The 15,597-nt window shown below is 35.9% G+C and overlaps 2 protein-coding genes across 2 annotated transcripts in view; one reads left to right on the top strand and one right to left on the bottom strand.

Annotated features, from left to right (window-relative positions):
• Positions 1-8,011, bottom strand: part of LOC150097265 (glycerophosphodiester phosphodiesterase 1) — a 146,873-nt gene extending 138,862 nt beyond the window's left edge. The window contains exon 1 of the mRNA XM_090407682.1: positions 7,624-8,011. Within this exon, the coding sequence (XP_090263808.1) occupies positions 7,624-7,914 (291 nt within the window). The 5' untranslated portion in view covers positions 7,915-8,011. The remainder of the gene's footprint in view (positions 1-7,623) is intronic.
• A 58-nt stretch (positions 8,012-8,069) lies between these two features.
• Wbp2 (WW domain binding protein 2) overlaps positions 8,070-15,597 on the top strand; it is a 99,577-nt gene continuing 92,049 nt past the window's right edge. The window contains exon 1 of the mRNA XM_090407683.1: positions 8,070-8,229. Within this exon, the coding sequence (XP_090263809.1) occupies positions 8,174-8,229 (56 nt within the window). The 5' untranslated portion in view covers positions 8,070-8,173. The remainder of the gene's footprint in view (positions 8,230-15,597) is intronic.

The raw sequence follows: 15,597 nt of genomic DNA, 5'->3' as shown, positions 1-15,597 counted from the left end.
CAATTTAATCACCAGTTTGTCATGTGGCAATTTATCAAAGTCCTGTACTAAATCTAAATATAATACTGTATATGCATTTCCTTTGTCCAATGCATTTGTTACTTTGTAATAAGACCACATCTGGACTTCTGTGCCCAATTATGGGCACCGGGGTTTCTTCGTGATGGGGAGGAAGTGGAGAGGGTCCAGAGACGAGTGACCAAGATGATAGCAGGTCTGTGGAATGAACCTTATGAGAATAGGTTGAAGATTTGTGGGTTGCAGAAATTGGACGATAGGCGAAGGAGGGGTGATATGATTGAGACATTCAAATTACTGAAGGGTTTTTATAAGATTGATCCAGAAGATATTTTTGAAAATATGACTGGTGGTGGGAGGACTAGGGGCCATGCATGGAAGCTGGGCAAGAGCGTGGTTGACAAGGGTGTTAGAGCTAGGTTTTTTACTTGGAGAGTGGTGAATGAGTGGAATAAGCTTCCAGAGTCTGTTGTGGGTGCTACGACCGTGAATGAGTTCAAGGCAAGATATGATAGATACTGTGTGAATATTGAATAGTTGTTCCAGACATGATGTTAGGGCCTCCCTCGATGAGTCTGTCGACTCCTTGGAGTTTCCCGGAACAACAATAATAATAATAATAATAATAATAAGGATGATTGCTAAGACAATCATCCTTTAGCAAATCCATGCTTTTCAAAACTTAATTTTGAATCTCAGTCCTCACTGACCTCTCTAGCACTTTTACCACAACTCTGGACACATAGATTGATCTGTAATTCAAATCAATTCCCACAAAACATGCAGTGATATATCATCAAGTCCTACAGCCTTATTCACATCCAGTTTACTCAATTCCTCATATATCTACTGATCACTCACCAGTGACACCTCATTTAATATCTTGACTATATCTCCCACAGTGGTTATCATTGTACCATTTCACCAATCGATACCCATATAAAAAATCTGACACCTGTTATTCTCCAAAGGAAGAAGATGAGGCATTTTAATCCTCCACCCTAAGCCAATCACAGAATAGCTGGCCCAAGACTGTGACTTTAACTGGAACCCAAGGAGGAGAGTACAGCAGACAACTGCCACCCTCGCTTGGTCCCTACAATTATATATTATTGTCTGAAATTGCACAGGTTCTACAGTTGATCTATGGGATGAAAAGCCCACGAGTTTCTGGGAGAAAACATCAGCTTGCCCATGTTAGAGATCGACTAACTCAGAACCATTTAAAGAAATATTCAGAAAAAGTTATTATTATTATTATTGCCAGCAAAGGTTGGTCGATTGGTACAGTCTGCTACTAATGGCTCATGTAAAAAGTTCAGCAAGTTTCAGCGTGGTTAGTGGTTGGAAGGGATTCAATTGTTCGTTGCTGTTGGCACACTCTCCCTTGATGAGTCTTTGGACTCCCTGCAGGTGTCACATAATAATACTTATTATTATTACGGACTATTCAACTATTCAACATTCGCACAGTATCTATCATACTTTGCTTTGAACTCATTTACAGTCATGACACACACAACAAACTCTGGCAGCTTATTCCACTCATTCACTACTCTCCAAGTTAAAAACCTAGTTCTAACACTCTTGCTCAGTTTCCATGGATGACCCCTAGTTCTCCCATCACCAGACCTGTTCTGAAAATTGTTTTCTGAATTAATCTTGTAAAATCCCTTCGATAATTTGAATGACTCAATCATATCACCCCTTTTCCACCTATCAACCAATTTCTGTAACCAACAGATCTTCAATCTGTTCTCGTAAGGTTCATTCCATAGAACAGCTATCATCTTGGTCACTTGCATCTGAATCCTCTCTGCCTCCTCCCCATCAAGAAGAAATCCAGGGGGGGGGCCAGATCTGGGCACAGTAGTCAAGATGGGGGGGGGTCTTATCAAGGCTCGATAAAAAGGAACAATAACTTGCTTATCTTTGCTTGTCAAAGTATTCTTCAGTAACCAAGTGATCTGATGAGCTGATTTAGCCACTTTTGCTATGTGCCCCTAAACTTCAACTCCCTATCCACCAACACATGCAAATCTCTGGCCTCGTCAACCTCCTGGAGTACAGTTACACCAATGTGATATGCTGCTGCTAATTTTTTCACCCCAAATTGCATAAGTTTACACTTTGCTACATTAAACTGACATCCATTCTCATTAGCCCAGACTGCCAATCTATCCAAATCATCCTGTAAAATTTTGACATCATGTGCATTCACTATTGCTCTACCCAACTTTGCATCATCAGCAAATAAATGAACAGTTCCTCTCAGATCCTTTCCCATATCATTAATGAACAAATTAAATAACAATGGTGCAAGAACAGAACCCTGTGGCACACCACTAGTAACAGGCCTTCTTTTGGACTCCACTCCTGAATAAACTACTCTCTGATATCTCTCCATCAACCACCCTTCAATCCATCTCACCAATCCTATATTCATCCCCATATACTGTAGTTTACTGATTAGAATTCCATGTGGTATCCCGTCAAAGGCATTAGCAAAGTCCAGCAGTATCACTATAAATCCATTATCCTTATCCAGTTCAGCCGTATTATAAAATCACTGTATTAAAAAACATGAGCAAGTTACTGAGGCATGATCTACCTTCACAAAACCATGCTGTCCTGCATACAGTATCCCATTTTCATCTATCCATTCCTGTATTTTGCACTTGACTAATATCTCCAAAACCTTGACAACGATTCCTGATTGGTCGGTAATTTGCAACATCAGTCTTGGAAGTTCCTCTAGTCCTCAACTAGAAATGAGCTTAGAAGAGTCCTCTTCAGTTTTTCTTAGTACTATGGATGAAAATGCTATTTCCAAAGGACCATACAGGCCTTTCAGTATCACAATCCAGTCAATATCATCCTTCCACAATCATTCTCTCTTCTACTAGCCATGTATCAAAAGAACTCTCTGGATTTGTTTTGGCAACATTAGCTAATGGCTGCTCATACTGCACTTTTGCTACCCTTACCAAGCAAGTTACCTTTCTCGCCTGGACTTTGTAGTCCTTGTGCAAATGCCTATTCCCACTCATCTTGTGCTGTCCCCATCATGCCTTTTGATTTCAGATTCATATCCTAACCTCTTCAGTCATCTATTTTATACCCAGCTTATTTAACCTCCTGACCTTTGGAATACATTCAGACACTGTCTTTGCTAGATAGTTCCTGAATAGTATCCAAGTATTACTGATGTCCGTCACTGTTCCTTATTCCCCAATATAACTGCAAACTGTCTCCTCAATTTGTCATAATCGCCAACCTTATAGCCCTTTCTCACAGAAGTCTTCATATGGCTAGCCATTACCCGAGTCATCACTTCATGGTGATGAATCTGTCAAATCTTTCACCAACTGGAGAAAGATTTGACCCCTCATTTATAACAACAACTTTTGAGGAGATGATCAAATCCAAGACCCTTCATCTTCCCCCTTGGCAACTCTGGCCACAATCTTATTGAAGTCTTTTTCTCTACAGTTCATCCTCTGCTTAGTCAATTTCAGCCTCACACCCTATGGTACTACAATTGCACCAAATGGGATTACCTCCAGAATTTTTGTGCCTCTTTTCCATAGTCAGGCCTGATCCAAACATCTGCACTGAAATAATAACTGAAAATAATCCTTACTGGAATGAAAGTCTCCATTCCCCACTCCAGTGCAAACCCCAACCCATATCCAAGCCCTGGTTCTCCAAAAAATGTGCCTCTGCAGGCCATGATGAAAACACAGCATATATTCAATGGCTTAAATTAAAAACTTCAACTTCTTATTCACAACAGCCTGAAACAAGTGTTAAAAAAAAAAAGAAGTTATCAATGATTCCAAAACAGACTTCATAAAAATAAAAATGAAATGCAATAAACTTACCTCTGCTCAGCAGTCAAGCCTTCTGATACCTCACTAAGATTGTCGTGCATAACACCTGCCCTCCCCTTCTTATCTATTTCCATCTGTCTTGCATCCTGATGGTACCATGGTAACTAGGGATGCACCGAATATTCAGGTTTTGCTTCAGTATTTGCCCGATAGATGTGTTTTTCAAATATCTGGCTTTGGGTGAATCAGTAAAAGGATTTGGTATTCAGCTGGCTGAAGCAGAAAAATTCTTGTTAGTTGGTGTCATAATAAATGCAACCAATCGGGAAAAGCCTCCCTTTATCTTGCTCAACCATTCGAATAGCAGGATTTCCATGGCCAAGGAGTAAACTTTTTCTGCAGTATAATTTTTTGAAAATTTCTTTTGGCACTAACTATCAACATATTCCTTGTCACTGCTCCAAAAAATGCTGAAAATTTCATTTTCCACCATAATTTATTGTGAATTTATTTTGATTATTAAATCCATAATTATTCTCTATATTTCACAATTTAAAATAAATTCTGTTAATATTTTTGTCATATAATAATGAAATAATTATTATTATTACATGACACCTCCAAGGAGTCCAAAGACTCATTGAGGAAGGGCACCTACTCTACAAGTCCCAGTTTCCACCACTCAATCCACCGAGTACAGCGAAACAAATCTACACCAACGGCATCTACTGCCCACGACCACCACTAGTATTTTCACAGACAATCACAAACATCCATGTCCACAGCAGGATTCAAACCAGCAGTCTTTTGGTTGGAGAGCGGATACACTAACCCTCAGCCAATCAGGCCAGAAGAAATAAGTGAAATATTTTGTTCTGATTTTTATGCTGCATTGTTTTTTAAATACAATGTTCTCCATGAAATTAAATGATAGTTTTGTTATATCAAAATGGAGGATATTATGTATCCATCAAGCTTATTTTCTCCTAAGCTTGAAAATTTATCAGCAAGCTTATGAGAACAAGACAAGAATTAAAGTTGCCATGGCTTGCATCATTTACAACATGAACTCTACCCACAACTCATATCTTCACCTTTTATTAATACATCAAGTAAGTTTCATTAGCCTAAAATACCAGGCTTCAAATTGATAGGGTTTAAAAAAGTGGAAATGGAGACAAAAGCTCATTCAACTCTGTAACTATATCAGAAAGTTAAATATTCATCATAAGTAATCTCTAGGTGGTGCATAATAAAACATTTAATTATAGAGCTCAAAAGCTTATAGTTATCTTATATCAGACACTATAATAGACAATATTACAGATTCAGCTATATTTTATAGCAAAATATGGAAATAAGCGAAAGAAAGAAACATACAAAAATTTTCTTTACTTTCAAAAATTTACTGGAAAGCTTGTTCTTACAAACTCTGATAAATTTTTGAAACTTAAATTTCTCTCTACATTTGGCTATAAAATATGAATGGATCCATAATGTCTTCCATTTCAATATCTAGCTTATTCCAAATTGAAGCACTTCAGGTCTATACTTAAAAATTTGACAGTTATCAATTTTTTTTAATCAAAGAAAATCCTAAAAAGTATTCATTTTGATAATGTAAAATAAATAGAAATAGGAGGAGTTCAAGATACATGCTTATTTCATAGCTGAATATACATATACATATAGAAACTTGAAGAATTTCAAATAAAGACTAGAGAGAGCTTATGAGTTTACAATCCTTGAGTTGCTCAGATTGCAAAAGACTACATGAAATATGGATTGATCTATTTATTTTGCGATGCCAAAATGAATACATTTTGGCTCTTCTTTGATAATTACTCTTAAGCACTATAAAAAATATAATTGTCTGAAAGAGAATTAATTTCATATTGAATGAGAATATGTATCATTTTAAGGTTTTTGCCTGATCTCCAGTGAGAACCATTCAAAACAGGTGTCAGGCCAGTGAAACAATCAAAAGAACTAATAAAAAACAAATATATGAATGCCTTGGCAGCACTAGTGTTTCTTAAGTTGTGCCAGCTAAGCCAACTCTGATGCCAAAGATAATATTCTCTCAAACTCTCTGGTCAGCTTTTGAAAATGTCCAGGTTTTTAGATTTATATATATATATATATATATATATATATATATATATGATCACATGATTTTTTAATCTTAAAAAAAAAAAAAATTTCTAAAGTTTTTTTTCATGCTGTTTATTGAAAATGCTGGCTAATGATAAATGTTTTAAATTGCAAAAAACATCAAAATACAATGAGCTCTTCAGTGTACAAGAAAATGACAATGGGAAAAATAAAGAAAGAGCTGATTAGAAGTGAAATAGCAATAAGACAGAATGCTCTCCAAGAAAAGAAATGGCAGTATTTTTTTTTTTTTTGGGGGGGGGGGGGGGGTTAACCACACTGAAAGCATAGAGAATGACATGATGAAATTTGGTAGATGTGAATGATTTTGCTGGTAAGAAATTCTTTATATGGGGAAGATATGAAAGTATTATTCATTTGTGAATATAAAAGTGGAGAGATTATGTGATAAAATCTGATGGCTGCAACCAGTTGAGCTGTGAGCACAAAGTGTATGAGGTGTGCAAGGATCAGCAAAGCAAAAAAGGTTTCCATGCATGATGCATCATCAAAATATATCTGGTAGGAAAAACAAATGATATAAGATGAATTGCTTCTATTCAAATAAGCTTAGTATTAAGCAACTGGAGCCCACTGGGAAGATGGATCAAAATAGCTAGCAAGAAATTGGGAGGGAGGTTTGAGTAGAAGCATGGAAAAACCCTACATAACAAACGCAGAAGCCAATGGCTGGTATGAATACAGAGCAGAACAAAAGGACAAATGAAAGTGTGAATCGTAAACTAGTCAAGTCACATATGAAATAACGGAATGATTGTTGCAGAATGTTAGTGATGAATGCAAGATATGTGTGTGCGTTTAAATGAATGGTAATCTGTATGGAACTAAAAAACCCAAAACCTGTAAACTATCACAGTTTTAATATGCTCATTAATATGGGAATAAGCAGTTAAAATTACGAAAAATTAAAAAATATTATTATTAATATTTTTAATTTTTCAAAATTGTAACTGCTTATTCCCATATTAATCAGCATATTAAAACAGTAATAGTTTCCAATTTTGGGTTTTTCATAATCTTTATGGAACAGATTACCATTCGTTTAAACATGCACATACATAAATGTTCATAAATTTATATTAAAAAGTGAAAGCTGCTCACTTTATCACTTTAGGCAAGTGTATATAAAAAAAAATAATAATAGGTAAAAGCAAAACAGCATACTTGTAATGTGCATGTGAGCATGGAATATCACGATTTTTCCGTGGCGAGTGATTCAACAGTGAACACACTTAAAGCACAGTTTTAATGATATGTGTTACAGTATAAGGACTTCCCACAAGGAGTGTGTGATTTCATGGAGATCTAATGAAAATAATGATTCACCCTTTTGTTCCTACCTTTTATTCTTAACCTTATTAGCATGGAGTAAAAAAATTATTCTCCGACTCCAACGTGAGGGACTTTTACTAATTTAACGATTATTGTTCTCGAGTACAAATTGTGTTGTATGCCAGTTAAGCTTTCTATCTGTGTGTACATACAGAGGGCAATGTTAATAGTTATCTTGTTGTTAAGGTTGCCAATTCGAAAAAAAGAAAACAGTCATAGCTAATTATTTGGCTTAATTCAGAAAAACAAGTCAGAACTCACTCACTTCTTTGAAAGCCGCGATAGTATTTTCCGGTGCATCGTGCGCCCCTCCACGATGTGCGTAAACAGGAACATGATTACTAACAGCTTCACCAAAGATAGCTTGGCGAGCAACTGCTTCGTCTACAGGAGGTAGAACAATGTGATACACACCAATGGCTATCGCAACTATAATCACAATACTTAGATATATTGAGGCCATCAAAAATATCTGGAATAAAATTAAGAAAAATATACAGAACCAGATCTGAAAACAAGATTGTAAAACGTCCAAAGGAAGAAATTTTATAGTCATACTCTATAAAACAAAATGACCTGCGTACATGTTGTTTACTAAATATTGATATATTTATATATGAACTCAATATACGTTTTCAAGTGCACCTGTGATACATCTCACACCCTCACAGGTGTTCGTACAAGAAATAGCCGGCAGAGGGCTCTTTAGTTATCGTTGGATGTGTCTTGTTTTCCAGTGACATCATGTTCATATGAGTTGTCATATATTGCAGTAGTAGGTTCTATAGCAATCGTATAACTAGTAAGAAGCTAAAATGTCGTTAAATACAGCACACGCGAATGGTGGTGTTTTAATTTTCAATGGTGAAATGTGAGTGTATTCTTTGAAATACCGAATAATACAATTTAGTATTTAAATAGACCATTACTGGTTTTTAAACATAAGCATAAAGATAATAAAATGTTTAAACTAGGTTGCTTTTTCCTCCCTCTAGTAGCTGCATATTATGCGTCATATTGGGTAATAGTTAGTTGATTTGGTTCAGGTAAAGTTTTGTAATAGTGTTACTTGAATGTGATTGTTTTCTGTCGATGCGTGTGGTATATTACTGCGCAGTCTTTATTTTTTGCAATATCCTTCTAAAGCTAGAGTTGAAGCAGTTATCTGAAAATGATAATAGCATGTCATGTAGTTGTCTTTTTAACACTTATGAAACACTTTGTAGGATTCGTTAACATTTTAAAGATTATACAAGAATCATGTGCCGACAATGCATGAAATTTCCTCCCTTTAGAATTGATAATTGTTCTTCCCATGAATGTTCCGATATAAATTGTTTTTCATTCAAGAACTTTTTTTTTTCACCTTCATAATATCTGCTGTGTTTCATCATCACCTACCTGAGTCGCCATGGATTTTCATGTTTGATACGAATTTTGTATGTGAATTTGTGTTGTAGCGATAAATAGAAATTTTTATTTCTCGTTTTATGCGATCTTAAAAATGTTCGATTTATATTTCTTTTTGTTGTGCGATTGTTTTACATGGATGAAACCATGAATATAACGTCAAGCAAATAAATTCATATATTTATTGGTGCACACAAGTAAGTAAATATTAAGCAGTTTAATATTATCATTATTTATTACCAGAGATCTCCAGGAAATCATAATTATTGAGGAAACTAAATAACACCCATATCAACTATCATAGCTATTCTTAAATTCACACACCACCTCCAAAAGCAAGTAATTTCAATTGTGTATCGCTGAGAATAAAATCTAGCTCTCATCCCTTTCATAATTGCATTTATTCTCAGCTTCCATGAATGTCCTATTCTCATCCTCCATAGCATGAAAAATTTCATCTTCTGACCCCATCTAGACTACTGTGCCCAGATATGGGTGCCGGGGTTTCTTCTCGATGGGGAGGAGGTGGAGAGGATCCAGAGAATCCAGAGATGAGTGACCAAGATAATTGCAGGACTATGGAATGAACCTTATGAGAACAGGTTGAAGATTTGTGGGCTGCAGAAATTTGTTGATAGGTGGAAGAGGGGTGATATGATTGAGACATTCAAATTACTGAAGGGTTTCTATAAGATTAATTTGGAAGATATTTTTGAGAATAGGAGTGGTGGTGGGAGGACTTGCTAACTACACTCTTACCAAGCTTCCATGGATGGAAGCTTGGTAAGAGTGTAGTTAGCAAGGGTGTTAGAGCTAGGTTTTTTACTTGAAGAGTGGTAAATGAGTGGAATAAGCTTCTAGAGTCTGTTGTGGGTGCCATGACTGTAAATGAGTTAAAGGTGAAGTATGATAGATACTGTGCGAATGTTGAATAGTTGGGCCTCCCTCGATGAGTCTAAGGGCTCCTTGGAGCTGCCTGTAATAATAATATTCTGTATGACCCTTCCTAAAGTTTGTAGATCTGCCATATCTTCTGTTTGCTAGTATATCTACAGTCCACAAATTCTCAATCTGTTCTCATTATCCACATTCCAGTCACAAATTCATTTAACACTCTTCTTTGCATCCTCTCCATTGTATCTGCATCACCTTGGAAAGCAGGAGACCTACTTTAGGCACAGTAGTCCATGTGAGATTGTATCAAGGTCATGTAAAGAGGCAAAATTACTTCCTTATACTTACATGTCAATTTTTGTTTTTCATTACCATTATCTGCTGAGTTTGTATTCACAGTTTGCTGTTTACTTTGACTTTCTGTCCACTAAAACTCCAAGATTCCTAACCTGATCAGTTTCTTCTAACATAATCCCACCAATATAATGTGATACTGGATATCTCATCACACGAGTACATAACTGCGGTGCAGTGTTAAATGCTTCCCAATGTAAGCATTAAATAAAAATGTTTACTGGATGGGACTGGATCCTGGGTTACACCACTGGTCACTTTAAATCTTGCAGACTCACATCTCCCATATAACATTCTGAAATGACTATTAATTCTTGTAGATAGGCTCATATGTTGGTAACATATAAGCCTAAAACATATAACACATGAATATTAAATTATTTAAGGAATTTACAATGTATACTGGGATATTAATTAAAAGAAACTTTAATAAATGTGTTTAATAAAAACTTTATGAAATGTGAATCAGCTATCCCCTTATCCAAACTAGCAGTTTACAATCTAATCCCATAACTTATGTAACAGCTTTCCATGTTTGAATACTCTCAAAAGCTTTAGCAAATTCCAGAAGTATCATAGTGCATCCATTCCTCCTTGTCTGAACTCAACTGTAGCATTTTATAAAATGTTAGCCAATTACTCAAACATGACTTTCCCTTAACAATCCATACTGTTCATTGAAGTATAGATTCTCTGTCAATCCATTTCTGTATGCAAAATGATACTAACTTTTCAAAAATCTTCACCACCACTCCAGAGATACTGATAATTTGATAGATGCATCAGTTTTTGCATCATCTTTGTGCAATAGGATTATCATGCATTCCTTTTTATTACTGTGGAATCTTCCCTGTGCTGAGACCCAAATTATACATCCATATAAAAGGAACAGCCAGTTCAGCTGAATATGTTTCAAGAATCCATGCTGATATCCAATCAGTCCCTTTTTTTCATATTCAGTTTATGCTGCAGCTCTAGTACTACCTCCTCTTCATATGCCTGAGTTTCTTTCTCCAATTTACAGATAACATTGTTCTATGTTTTATATGCCAGGTTGATAGCTCTAAGCAAAATGGACACTCATTAGTTGAACAATCCATTCTTCATATGCCATCCACATTCAGTAAAATTATTCTTTTGCATTGTCATTCTTTTACTTGCATATAACAATAGAAATCATTTGAGTTGTCTTTATCTTGCAGAACCAGCAAATTTTCATAACTGAAAATTCCACATCTTAATAATCTCTTGCTTAATAAGATTGCATTCATTTTTCCGAATGGAGAGTTAAGTGAACTCATCATTCCTCTTTGACAGTCAGGTCTAATGCTCTTTAACCTCGCTCCCTCTGTCACATGCTGTATAAGAAAGTTCTCCCACCAGCTCAGTAAATTTGATTTTGTCCTTATTAGATTTTGCTGCTACTTTAATGTTTGGAAATTAGTCATCCATGATAATTACTCATTTAATACCCAGGGAATTGATTTTGCAAGACATTTCATCTTCAACTGATTTACCAAGTCTGAAACAACACTACCTTGTATTTGATCTTGTTAGACTCCACCTCGCAACAATTTGCATCACTCACTGCTACATGGAATTGTTACTAAAATTTCACTCATAGCTTTCTACCTTAACTGGACTCAAATCATCACTCATACCAGTTAGTATGTCTGTCTCTGAGAGCCAGGTCTCATTAATGCCTACAATCTGAAGCCACTTAATAGGCAACAAACTCGGTCCTTTTTTCTCTTGATATTTCTGTTATCGGGGCACAGACAAGTTATCTCCAGGCTTTTTTTGTATACTCATCTCTATAGTGTGCATGACCCAGTTGGACAACTTGCAGACATCTTTGCACATACTTAATAAGCCTGAGCCAGATGAGTACACAATCATCTTTTCATCATAATTAGCTCCATGATTATGTTCATTTGTATCATTAACACAGTTCCATAACTTAGTCACTTATATTCATAGATTCTCACCATTTCTCCCATAATCAAGTAGTTTCTGTGTCTCTATATCAGGTCTCATACCTGTAAATAATTTCTCCAGACTCCTGATACCAAATGCATTTAAGTGTAGACTGTCCATCTTATGTAAAATCGTTCTCCACTCAAAATCACCTCGCACATCCAAAAGTAATTCTTTCTGTCAGCTTATGCATCCGACCATTTACCATCATAGTCTTTCTTAATTTGGTACTGTCATATCTTGGTAAAAGGCTAACAATTTTCTCTTTATCACTCTTCACTGTGGCTTTTTCCAAAGTACTATATAATAAACATTGCATATAGAGTCTCTAGCTTCATTAACCATTTGTAGCAATTTCCCATTAATATAATACTCATTCTGCAATGTCTTCAGTCTAAAATGCGTAATCTTGCAATTTGCAACATTAAATTGACACTCATTGATCATAGAATCAGTCTGTTCCCAGATTCATAAGTTAAAATGTCTTAGTTACAGCTAATTTAGTGTTTTGATGGAATTTTCTCTTATTCCATGTAAAGTTTATTCTGTTGTCCTCCTACCATCTGCTGATTACTCTGCTAATTCTGTTGTCTATTTTCACAAAAAATATTCACAAATTTTCACAAAATATTCACAAAACAGTGTACCTAAATAGCTGAAATGTTTTACTTGTTTTATAGGTTCTCTATTCAGTTCATGTTGTCAGTGTCCTTGCATATTTTCATTCTTTTTTATTGCTGATTTTCATATCAAATTTATTATAGCAGTTACTCAGTTTAGTTAGGAAATCTCCTAACTTATACTGGATAAATTGAAAAGTATAAAATCATCTGCATGAAGTAAACATCTGAGTTGAATATGTCCAATTTTAATATCATGCCTAATGTCATGAATAAGAGTGTAGATAATGTGTTGTGTATCCTTGACTCATTCCTGAGTTAACATCTGACCATCTTCCTGTACTTCCTTCAGTTCTGACAGTTGATATAAACTTGTATGTAGACTGTATATTGTGCAGTATAATATACCACTCCATCCTCTATTCATTGGACATCATCAGATGCCATATGGTCATTCCATTCCTCTGTGCCACACCATCCATCTCATTGAGGATCCATCCCTTTGTCTTTTCCAGGAACTTTACCTTATTACTGTTTTGAGGAGGAGTCCTTCCAACCTTTCACTGTGTCCAAAATATTTCAACTTTCTTCTGTTAATATCTTTAAAGGCCTTAAAGTTCTACTAATCATTTCTAGCACCCATCCATTCAACTGCCTTTCAGTATATGATATCCTCGACAGTGTTCTGTAACACCACATTTCAAAAGTGGCTATCCTTTTCCTATCAGACTTCTTTAGGCTTCAAGTTTCACATCCATAATTTGCTGTTAGAAAAATAGCTGCACCCAGAAGCCTCAGTTTTGTTCTTGTTGATAGATTTTAGACAGGTCTCTGGCTGTTGTTTTAGCCATTGCTAATCTTTTTCTGATGTCTTCTGAACAGCAGTTCTTCACATTAATAATAGATCCCAGGTACTTGAGCTTGCTGACTTCTTCAATTCTTTCTCTGTTAAGGTACACTTATTTCCTAGGAGCTTCCCCATCTCTGTTTCATTTGAGAACCATAATCTTTGTCTTGCTAGGATTGAGTTGAAGTTCTCTGTTCTTACTGATATCATTAACTTTGTCAGGGATTTGTCTTAGTTCTTCCTTATAATTATAAAGGAGTATCAGCATAACTCAGATTACTGATTCATCTGCCACCTTCCTAATTTTTGTGTTAAGTTTATCTAATGCTACATGCATGATGTCCTCAGCATAGATACTAAACAGGTAAGCAGAACATAGGCAACCCTGCCTAACTCCATTACACCTGAAGCCAATCAGTTAATCAGGACAAAGCATGAGATTGAAAGGAATCAGAAGCACTGGGAGATCAGCTCAACTGAAAACAGAAAAAAATAAGAGGTCCGAAGTCAAAAATAAAATTTTAAGAATAATCAAGAGAATGAGCATAAACAAATATTATTTATGGTGATTCTATGATAAGGGAAGTTCTTCGTAAAATTGCAACAGAATCTTTTTTCATAGGTGCAAAACTTAAAAATATTATTAATGCTGGCAGAATTCAGAAAGGGAAGGTGAAAAAATTGTTTGGGCTAGAACCAGTGACCTGAGAGGTGAGAAATATTGTTTAAGGGTGGATGTGAAAGAGCTGTTGAAAAAAGCAAAAAAGAAGAGTGAGGGGAGTATTTGTGAGTCTGCTGCTATCTATGATAAAAGAAAACTGAGGAGAAGAGCAATGATAGTTGATGAATCAAATACACTGGTTGTGCAGAAGGAATGATGTAGTTTGTATACCTATGGCCTGAGTTTGATTAATGGAAAGATTTCTATAATGCTGATCAGTGGTGCACTCAGGATTTAATCTTGAGGGGAGGGTGCCAAGTCGAGTAGACTATTTGAGAATACATACTACGCATCACATACGACCTATGGCTGAGCATATGGCTCGGGCAAACGAAGTAGCGCTTGGTCCACCTGAGCACTACTTCATTCACCTTGTGTTCACAGTGGCCATGATTCCTGAGAGCTATAGGGTATTCCCACCTTATGTAACTGCTAATTCATAAGTAGTGTAGAAATAGAAGACACGACACAACATAAATTAAAAAAAAAAAAAAAAAAGAATTTTAATTAAGAAAAGATTTTTGGAAACTTTTCTAGTGTTCTTTTTTTTTTCTTTTTCTTTGGGGGGTTCCAGGACTCCTTCCCCCCCCTCTGGGTGCAATACTGATGGACTGTACTTAAATGAATTTGGAATTAGATGTCTGGAGGAAGCTTTGTTCACTGAGAGTGCTGAAGTGTAAATTCAAGAAAACTAATGTAATTAGGGTGGATGCAAGTGTGGAATCTAGTCTCTCAGGAAAAGTATCAAATGGGTAGCCAGTTTAGGGTGTCAATTTGAGTGCCTAAGGGGATGCTATAATTTCTATATGCTAATACTAGATCAGGAATAAGAGGGAAGAGTTTTTGGCATTGCAACCATGCCTAAAGTTATAGGCATTAGTGAGACTTGGCTAACAGCAGATGACATAATTATAGGGATAGAATGTGATGAATTGAGTATTTTCAGGGAGGATAGAGTAAACAGGACAGGGGTAGGGTACTGTTGATGATGAATTGTAGCCAACAAGATTTGAAGTCATTTGGGCAGATGGCAGTTCCTTTGAGTCACTCAAGTGTGAGATTGAGGCCAATAGAACAAAATATAAAATTGGCTGCTGCTATAGGCCAGGGATGATGTGGAAAGCATGCATCAGTAGATTACATGAGTGCAAGTTGAATAATTATTATGGGGGGGGGGACTTCAACTTCAGAGACGTAGATTGAAAGGAGGAATGATCACAGGACAGGAAGAAAATGGAATTTATACACTTACTGAGAGATAATTACTCGAATCAGAATGTAATGGGAGGGGACTCGGAGTATCAGGATATTGAATCTTGTTATAGGGTCAGAAAATCCTGTTCATAACTAAGGTGACTACATTACCTCCAGTTAGGGAAAATGATCATGTGGTCACTTTCCCCAATTGGAGACAAT

The sequence above is a fragment of the Typopeltis vanoorti genome, chromosome 17, assembly GCF_054136105.1.
Source record: "Typopeltis vanoorti isolate ZY-2024b chromosome 17, IOZ_Tvanoo_1.0, whole genome shotgun sequence".
Taxonomy (NCBI): domain Eukaryota; kingdom Metazoa; phylum Arthropoda; class Arachnida; order Uropygi; family Thelyphonidae; genus Typopeltis; species Typopeltis vanoorti.
This window is presented reverse-complemented; position numbering and strand designations above follow the sequence as displayed.